The sequence below is a fragment of the Ranitomeya variabilis genome, chromosome 4 (genome assembly GCF_051348905.1).
Source record: "Ranitomeya variabilis isolate aRanVar5 chromosome 4, aRanVar5.hap1, whole genome shotgun sequence".
Lineage (NCBI taxonomy): Eukaryota > Metazoa > Chordata > Amphibia > Anura > Dendrobatidae > Ranitomeya > Ranitomeya variabilis.
In genome coordinates this window covers 738,141,253-738,151,866 of record NC_135235.1, presented here as the reverse complement: position 1 = coordinate 738,151,866, position 10,614 = coordinate 738,141,253, and the positions used below count along the sequence as shown (strand labels likewise).

Below are 10,614 nucleotides of genomic sequence, written 5' to 3'. Positions count from 1 at the left end.
GTCCCCAATACCCCTGCATATCCCAAAGGAAAGCTATAACTCACCCATAATAGCCGATATAATCTAGGTCCTCCCACTGCGACCCCTTGACGCGCGTTTCGCGTAGATGCTTCTTCAAGAAGGGGAATAGCGTGTGTTGTGTCCCCAAGGTTTAAATAATGCAGCCCCCAATTGCCGGTATGTGCGGCGCACGCACATCAAAAGCCACACGCCGGAAGTGACCATCTCTCCCCGCGGCTGTCAGTATGGTGTGTGCATGCGGGCAAAATCTTGCCTGGTGACGTCAAGGGGCATGCGTACATCGTCTCATTTGATAACCGCAGGGACTGGCGGGCAATGTGCAGATCAAAGTGCGCGTGCGCACTCCGGCAGCCATATTCTGAAGACACAGGCGGCGGCCATGATTTGGTGTACCAAGGAAATATAAAACGATGCACTGTGACATGGTGCAGAAAATAGTATAGGGGTGAAAAATGCTCAATAAGAAAGAGAGCAGTGTGCAATCATTGTGACCCAATAAAGGATGCATAAAAAGCATAGGATATATAAAAATACAGATACAAAATGGCGATATAATGACATAAAAGTGTACAGTTAGTATGGCAAAAAACCTACGTGCAGCACATAATAAAGTGACAAAGAGCAGTATTAAAACCATATCATGGTATATATAAATGTTAAATTAGCAGCATCACAGAACCGTCCAGATAATCGCCGAGCCTGTTCATTCACTGTATATAGTAGAAATGCGATGATATTGTCACCAAAAGGCATGCACCGACTCCCAGGAGGTATCACAGATCCATCTTAAATGTTCAAGTATGGTCGAAACACCAGCAATTTTACTCATCACATATGGTATGGGAGGAGCGGTATTGTCATCTGAGAGCGTGCGCCAGCTCATGGGGCATATAGATATGTAAACACTAAAAACTAAAAAACAACACAACAATTAACAAAACATATAAAAGATAGGGTGAGTGAAGAATATAAAATAACTGTAGAGAATTGGAAATTTGCAGCACAGCGGACAAGGACAAAGGGGGAACTAGGGTCAAAAATAGCCACTACAAGAAAGAGGCAAAGGATAGCTTCTCATTCAGCCCCTTGGGGGTCATGGTTAGTGTTGAGCGATACCGTCCGATACTTGAAAGTATCGGCCGATACCGGCAAAGTATCGGATCCAATCCGATACCGATACCCGATACCAATACAAGTCAATGGGACTCAAGTATCGGACGGTATTCCTGATGGTTCCCAGGGTCTGAAGGAGAGGAAACTCTCCTTCAGGCCCTGGGATCCATATAAATGTGTAAAAGAAAGAATTAAAATAAAAAATATCGCTATACTCACCTCTCCGACGCAGCCTGGACCTCAGCGAGGGAACCGGCAGCGTTGTTTGTTTAAAATTCGCGCTTTTACTTGGTTACGTGAAGTCCCGGCTTGTGATTGGTCAGGGAGGCCATGTTGCCGGGACGCGGACCAATCACAGCAAGCCGTGACGAAATTACGTCACGGCTTGCTGTGATTGGTCCGCGTCCCGGCAACATGGCCGCCATTAACCAATCACAAGCCGTGACGTCACGGGAGGCTGGACACGCGCGCTTTTTAAAAAGCGCGCGTGTCCAGCCTCCAGTGACGTCCCGGCTTATGATTGGTCACGGCGCCATGTTGCCGGGACGCGGACCAATCACAGCAAGCCGTGACGAAATTACGTCACGGCTTGCTGTGATTGGTCCGCGTCCCGGCAACATGGCCGCCATTAACCAATCACAAGCCGTGACGTCACGGGAGGCTGGACACGCGCGCTTTTTAAAATGGGCGCGTGTCCAGCCTCCCGTGACGTCCCGGCTTGTGATTGGTTGCGCCGCGGTCAACCAATCACAAGCCGGGAGGCTTGTATAATACATCAGCTGAGAGGTGATACATGGGAATGTGAGACACATCCTGCAAATTCGACCAAACTTATTATGCAACAATTGATGTTTTGACAACATTGGCAGTTTCCCCTTGTTTGGTTTAGTTCATCCTCACTCATTTTGTGCGCCGCGGTCAACCAATCACAAGCCGGGAGGCTGGACACGCGCGCATTTTAAAATTTTAAAATGGGCGCGTGTCCAGCCTCCCGTGACGTCCCGGCTTGTGATTGGTTGTGCCGCGGTCAACCAATCACAAGCCGGGAGGCTGGACACGCGCGCATTTTAAAATTTTCGCGGCGCAACCAATCACAAGCCGGGACGTCACGGGAGGCTGGACACGCGCCCATTTTAAAATGCGCGCGTGTCCAGCCTCCCGTGACGTCACGGCTTGTGATTGGTTGCGTCTCCCATGTGACTGCGACGCAACCAATCACAAAGCCGGGACGTAATTTTAAAATCCTTAAGGACCTGAAATTACGTCACGGCTTGCTGTGATTGGTTGCGTCGCCCATGTGACTGCGACGCAACCAATCACAACGCCGGAACGTAATTTTAAAATCCTGAAGGACCTGAAATTACGTCACGGCTTGCTGTGATTGGTTGCGTCCCGGTCACATGGGCGGCACGCAACCAATCACAAGCCGGGACTCACGTAAAGGAAAGAAAAGCGCGAATTTTAAACAAAGAACGCTGCCGCTTCCCTCGGTAAGGTGCAGGCTGCGTCGGAGAGGTGAGTATAGCAATATTTTTTATTTTAATTCTCTCTTTTACACATTTTTACATTAATGTTGTTTCGATACCGATACCCGATACCACAAAAATATCGGATCTCGGTATCGGAATTCCGATACAGCAAGTATCGGCCGATACCCGATACTTGCAGTATCGGAATGCTCAACACTAGTCATGGTATCAAGAGTGGCAATCCACCTGAACTCACGTTGTGCGAGGATTTGATTTAAATTCCCACCCCTAATTCCGCCATGAATTCTATCAATCCCCCGCACCATCAGTCTGCTGGGATCAGATCCATGAAAGGATCTGAAGTGTCTCAGAAGTGTCTTTAAAGACGCTAAGGCCTCAGCATCTACAATGTCTCTGGCAGCCCTAATATCCCGCACGTGTTCACGTGTCCTGACTTTCAACTCCCTTGATGTTAAGCCGATATAAATAAGGGAGCATGGGCAGGTGGCATAATAAATTATATGAGTGGTGTTACAAGATATATAATCATGGATCTTAAACTCACTGCTCCCATCAGATGATTTGAAAGTACCACATCGCAGGATATTAGGGCAGGTGACACAAGACCCGCAGGGGAAACAGCCAACTCTACGAGCACCAGAATTACACAAAGTCTGTGGCTTCGTGACATAGTGGCTTTTAACAAGAAAATCTCTCAAATTTTTCCCCCTACGTTGTGTAATATAGGGGCTTGAATGTAAGTGTGCCGCAAGAGCACTATCAGTATGAAGAACCGACCAATGTTTAGTCAAGATCCCACGGATCTGATCCCAGCGGCAATTTGAGGTGGAGATAAATCTTATCTCATTTGATGCCCCACCATGGTCATTCCATTGATTTTCAGGTAATGGTGGATTGTGCACTTAATTTGATTGATCAACATATCTTAGACAAATATAAGTTTGATTCTGAACCATTGTCATCTCCTATTCCTTTTGTGGCTATTGATAACACTCCTCTGGAACATGGGTGTATTTCTCGAAAGGTTACCGGGTTCCCACTTATTGTGAATATGGAACATCAAAAGTGTATAGACTTGATTGTCCTTGCTAATTTACCTTGCCCAGTCGTCCTGGGTTTACCCTGGTAAAAAATGCAGAATACTTTGCTGGACTGGTCGTCTAGTACTATAAGGTCCTGTGGTCAGGGGTGTTATGATAATTGTTGTAATGTTCACATTGCTGCTGTTGTGAAGAAGAAGCTACCTGAAGCCATTCGGGATTTCTGGAGGGTATTTTCGGAGGTTAAGTCATAAGTTCTACCACCCCATAGAGATTACGACTGCGCTATTGTGTTCGTCCCAGGTGCCACACTTCCTAAGAGTCATTTATTTAATCTGACGATTCCTGAGAGGGAGGCCTGAAAGGAATACCTACAGACTAGTTTAGATGCAGGTCATATAAGACACTCTAAGTCCCCTGTGGCTGCAGGACTCATTTTTGTCAAAAAGAAGGATGGGGGCTTTATGCCGTGTCTGGATTTTCGGGAGATTAATAAGATCATTGTGCGCAATCCTTACCCATTGCCGCTGATTCCAGATTTGTTTAACCAACTAACTGGAGGGAAATGGCTCTCTAAGATTGACCTTCGTGGGGCATATAATTTGCTGCGGGTGAAGGAGGGTGATGAATGGAAGACAGCCTTTAATACCCCAGAAGGTCATTTTGAGTGTCTGGTGATGCCTTTTGGCCTTACCAATGCGCCTGCGTTTTTTGAAAATTTAATGACATTCTGAGGTCGTTGATTGGTAGGAGTGTTATTGTTTATTTGGATTATATTTTGATCTATTCACCTGATCTGGAGTCGCATTGGCAGAGAGTCTGCAAAGTTCTGCAGATTTTGAGCAAAACTCTCTCTTTGCTAAATTAGAGAAGTGCGAGTGTAAGGGGTCGAGTTCCCGCCTCTGTACAGGGGGGATCTCGGGCCATCTCCTCTGTGGTCTCCTATTCTTCTCCTGCCGCAGTGGAGCCTGCTCAGCAGAGACGTCAGTCCCAGCGCCTCGCTCAGTCTGACTCTGTACAAAGGGTTACTGCTGCTATTCCAGCTTCTGCCATTGAAGCCAGTGCTGGGCAGCGGCGAGCAGACGCTTCTGGGACTAAGTCCTGCTTTTCTCGTTCTGAGCATGCCCAGAGTAAGATCTCTCAGTGGAGATTGAGGGTCACATGTTCAGATACTGCAGCTAAATCCATTGGTCCTCCAGGAAGGTCCTGAAGGTGCTCAGGCTCTGTAGCAGCCTCTCATTGGTCCTTCTAGGAAGGTCCTGTACTTGCTGCAGCTATTTAAGGCTCTCATGACCGCACGGCCATGCGCTAGTATTGATTCAGTTATGTGCATGCGCCAGTGTGGTCACATTTATGTGTGTTCAGGGACTCTGCTGAAATAAGCCCCTAGAATGCCGGCACCTCCGGCGAGGAGATTGTGTGCGTGGATTTAGGGCCCCGGCTGAAATAAGCCCCTAGAATACCGGCTCCTCCGGTGAGGAGATTGTATGTTTGTGTTGCTACACACTGCCATCAGCTCGGCAGTTGCTGGATACTCCTGTGAAGTCAACAGGTTTCCGCGTTTCTTAGTTGCCAAGGTCTCAGCTGCTGACTCGAGGCGTCCTCAGGCGCGGGCTCAAAAGCCACCGAGGGTCAGAGTGAGATCTGGCACAGCGTCTCTGTGAAGTAACAGAGTTCGCTTCTACCGCCATAAAGGGCTGCCATTTGCCAGCAACAGGTCCTCTCCTGCACGGTGGACCCCGGGCTGCGAACGCACCAAATAATATCTCTCAATTAACTCGGTGCGTTCCGCCAGCCCTAACAGCGAGTTTGCAGTACAGAAAATGATTTTTTTGGGGTGCCTTGTCTCCAGTGATGGGTTTGAGATGGACCCGGTGAAGGTTCAGGCAGTGCTGGAGTGGCCTAGGCCTGAATGTTTGAAGTCGGTTCAGAGATTTTTAGGGTTTGCTAATTATTACAGAAAATTCGCTAAACCTATAACTGATCTCACCAAGAAGGGTTCTAATACTGTCACCCAGTACTACTGTTATATGCAGTCTGCTCCGTACACACGGCTCCGCTCTGTGCACAGCGTACAACAGGTACTAGTTATATGCAGTCTGCTCCGTACACACGGCTCCGCTCTGTGCGCAGCGTACACCCAGTACTACTGTTATATGCAGTCTGCTCCGTACACACGGCTCCGCTCTGTGAGCAGCGTACACCCAGTACTACTGTTATATGCAGTCTGCTCCGTACACACCGCTCCGCTCTGTGCGCAGCGTACACCCAGTACTACTGTTATATGCAGTCTGCTCCGTACACACGGTTCCGCTCTGTGCACAGCGCACAACAGGTACTAGTTATATGCAGTCTGCTCCGTACACACGGCTCCGCTCTGTGAGCAGCGTACACCCAGTACTATTGTTATATGCAGTCTGCTCCGTACACACTGCTCCGCTCTGTGAGCAGCGTACACCCAGTACTACTGTTATATACAGTCTGCTCCGTACACACGGCTCCGCTCTGTGAGCAGCGTACACCCAGTACTACTGTTATATGCAGTCTGCTCCATACACACTGCTCCGCTCTGTGCGCAGCCTACACCCAGTACTACTTTTATATACAGTCTGCTCCGTACACACGGCTCCGCTCTGTGAGCAGCATACACCCAGTACTACTGTTATATACAGTCTGCTCCGTACACACGGCTCCGCTCTGTGAGCAGCGTACACCCAGTACTACTGTTATATACAGTCTGCTCCGTACACACGGCTCCGCTCTGTGCGCAGCGTACACCCAGTACTACTGTTATATGCAGTCTGCTCCGTACACACGGCTCCGCTCTGTGCACAGAGTACACCCAGTACTACTGTTATATACAGTCTGCTCCGTACACACGGCTCCGCTCTGTGAGCAGCATACACCCAGTACTACTGTTATATGCAGTCTGCTCCATACACACTGCTCCGCTCTGTGCGCAGCCTACACCCAGTACTACTGTTATATACAGTCTGCTCCGTACACACGGCTCCGCTCTGTGAGCAGCATACACCCAGTACTACTGTTATATGCAGTCTGCTCCGTACACACGGCTCCGCTCTGTGCACAGAGTACACCCAGTACTACTGATATGCAGTCTGCTCCGTACACACTGCTCCGCTCTGTGAGCAGCGTACACCCAGTACTTCTGTTATATGCAGTCTGCTCCGTACACACGGCTCCGCTCTGTGCGCAGCGTACACCCAGTACTACTGTTATATACAGTCTGCTCCGTACACACGGCTCCGCTCTGTGAGCAGCGTACACCCAGTACTACTGTTATATACAGTCTGCTCCGTACACACTGCTCCGCTCTGTGCGCAGCGTACACCCAGTACTACTGTTATATGCAGTCTGCTCCGTACACACGGCTCCGCTCTGTGCGCAGCGTACACCCAGTACTACTGTTATATGCAGTCTGCTCCGTACACACGGCTCCGCTCTGTGCGCAGCGTACACCCAGTACTACTGTTATATGCAGTCTGCTCCGTACACACGGCTCCGCTCTGTGAGCAGCGTACACCCAGTACTACTGTTATATACAGTCTGCTCCGTACACACGGCTCCGCTCTGTGCGCAGCATACACCCAGTACTACTGTTATATGCAGTCTGCTCCGTACACACGGCTCCGCTCTGTGCGCAGCGTACACCCAGTACTACTGTTATATGCAGTCTGCTCCGTACACACGGCTCCGCTCTGTGAGCAGCGTACACCCAGTACTACTGTTATATACAGTCTGCTCCGTACACACGGCTCCGCTCTGTGCGCAGCGTACACCCAGTACTACTGTTATATGCAGTCTGCTCCGCACACACGGCTCCGCTCTGTGCGCAGCCTACACCCAGTACTACTGTTATATACAGTCTGCTCCGTACACACGGCTCCGCTCTGTGCGCAGCGTACACCCAGTACTACTGTTATATGCAGTCTGCTCCGTACACACGGCTCCGCTCTGTGAGCAGCGTACACTCAGTACTACTGTTATATGCAGTCTGCTCCGTACACACGGCTCCGCTCTGTGAGCAGCGTACACCCAGTACTACTGTTATATGCAGTCTGCTCCATACACATGGCTCCGCTCTGTGCGCAGCGTACACCCAGTACTACTGTTATATGCAGTCTGCTCCGTACACACGGCTCCGCTCTATGAGCAGCGTACACCCAGTACTACTGTTATATGCAGTCTGCTCCGTACACACGGCTCCGCTCTGTGAGCACCGTACACCCAGTACTACTGTTATATACAGTCTGCTCCGCACACACGGCTCCGCTCTGTGAGCAGCATACACCCAGTACTACTGTTATATGCAGTCTGCTCCATACACCTCGTACACACACGGCTCCGCTCCGTACACCTCGTACACACACGGCTCAGCTACATCCACACTGTAAACCCCTCCTGACCCCACACAGAAACTTCCCCTCATCCAGCACCATGACAACCAGCACAGCAGAGTCCTGCATACACTGAGGCCCCTGATCATGTGACCCCTGACTCCTCCCCTCCTGTGACCTCATCACAGGTCCTGTGCGCACAGAGCGGCCATATATGTGGAGTGCGGCTCTGCAGGTGGAGGTAAGTGGAGATTCCCCATTACTGAGCGGGGGGGGGGGGGACATTAACCCCTTCTGCACTGAGACTCTTTTGAGGTTTGCTCTGTTTCCTGTAATAGATACATACGACCCAACTATGGAGGACAGGAAGTGAGGGAGCGGGTTGTCCTCCTAGTACAGGCCCCTTTCTTTGCGGTTGAGCCTAGAGTGTATGGGCTCCTTCCAGGTCCTGACTGCAGCCCATACACTCTAGCCGGCTCACTGTGAAGATGCTAGAGTGTATGGGCTCCTTCCTGGTATATATTATTGTAGATATAGACTGTACGGTCTCCTGTCAGGTATATATTATTGTAGATACAGACTGTATGGGCTCCTTCCTGGTATATATTATTGTAGATATAGACTGTACGGTCTCCTGTCAGGTATATATTATTGTAGATACAGACTGTACGGGCTCCTGTCAGGTATATATTATTGTAGATACAGACTGCACGGGCTCCTGTCAGGTATATATTATTGTAGATATAGACTGTACAGGCTCCTGTCAGGTATATATTATTGTAGATACAGACTGTACGGGCTCCTGTCAGGTATATATTATTGTAGATACAGACTGTACGGGCTCCTGTCAGGTATATATTATTGTAGATACAGACTGTACGGGCTCCTGTCAGGTATATATTATTGTAGATATAGACTGTACGGGCTCCTGTCAGGTATATATTATTGTAGATATAGACTGTACAGGCTCCTGTCAGGTATATATTATTGTAGATACAGACTGTACGGGCTCCTGTCAGGCATATATTATTGTAGATACAGACTGTACAGGCTCCTGTCAGGTATATATTATTGTAGATACAGACTGTACGGGCTCCTGTCAGGCATATATTATTGTAGATACAGACTGTACGGGCTCCTGTCAGGTATATATTATTGTAGATACAGACTGTACGGGCTCCTGTCAGGTATATATTATTGTAGATACAGACTGTACGGGCTCCTGTCAGGTATATATTATTGTAGATACAGACTGTACGGGCTCCTGTCAGGTATATATTATTGTAGATATAGACTGTACAGGCTCCTGTCAGGTATATATTATTGTAGATATAGACTGTACAGGCTCCTGTCAGGTATATATTATTGTAGATACAGACTGTACGGGCTCCTGTCAGGCATATATTATTGTAGATACAGACTGTACAGGCTCCTGTCAGGTATATATTATTGTAGATACAGACTGTACGGGCTCCTGTCAGGCATATATTATTGTAGATACAGACTGTACAGGCTCCTGTCAGGTATATATTATTGTAGATACAGACTGTACAGGCTCCTGTCAGGTATATATTATTGTAGATACAGACTGTACGGGCTCCTGTCAGGTATATATTATTGTAGATACAGACTGTACGGGCTCCTGTCAGGTATATAGTATTGTAGATATAGACTGTACAGGCTCCTGTCAGGTATATATTATTGTAGATACAGACTGTACAGGCTCCTGTCAGGTATATATATTATTGTAGATACAGACTGTACAGGCTCCTGTCAGGTATATATTATTGTAGATATAGACTGTACAGGCTCCTGTCAGGTATATATTATTGTAGATACAGACTGTACGGGCTCCTGTCAGATATATATTATTGTAGATATAGACTGTACGGACTCCTGTCAGGTATATAGTATTGTAGATACAGACTGTACGGGCTCCTGTCAGGTATATATTATTGTAGATACAGACTGTACGGGCTCCTGTCAGGTATATATTATTGTAGATACAGACTGTACAGGCTCCTGTCAGGTATATATTATTGTAGATATAGACTGTACAGGCTCCTGTCAGGTATATATTATTGTAGATATAGACTGTACGGGCTCCTGTCAGGTATATATTATTGTAGATACAGACTGTACAGGCTCCTGTCAGGTATATATTATTGTAGATACAGACTGTACGGGCTCCTGTCAGGTATATATTATTGTAGATACAGACTGTACGGGCTCCTGTCAGGTATATAGTATTGTAGATATAGACTGTACAGGCTCCTGTCAGGTATATATTATTGTAGATACAGACTGTACAGGCTCCTGTCAGGTATATATATTATTGTAGATACAGACTGTACAGGCTCCTGTCAGGTATATATTATTGTAGATATAGACTGTACAGGCTCCTGTCAGGTATATATTATTGTAGATACAGACTGTACGGTCTCCTGTCAGGTATATATTATTGTAGATATAGACTGTACGGGCTCATGTCAGGTATATATTATTGTAGATATAGACTGTACGGGCTTCTGTCAGGTATATATTATTGTAGATACAGACTGTACGGGCTCCTGTCAGGTATATATTATTGTA

General features: G+C 47.7%; 1 protein-coding gene across 1 annotated transcript in view; it reads left to right on the top strand.

Annotated features, from left to right (window-relative positions):
- The first annotated feature begins 8,203 nt into the window (after window positions 1–8,203).
- LOC143768020 (uncharacterized) overlaps window positions 8,204–10,614 on the top strand; it is a 72,456-nt gene continuing 70,045 nt past the window's right edge. The window contains exon 1 of the mRNA XM_077256663.1: window positions 8,204–8,263. Within this exon, the coding sequence (XP_077112778.1) occupies window positions 8,237–8,263 (27 nt within the window). The 5' untranslated portion in view covers window positions 8,204–8,236. The remainder of the gene's footprint in view (window positions 8,264–10,614) is intronic.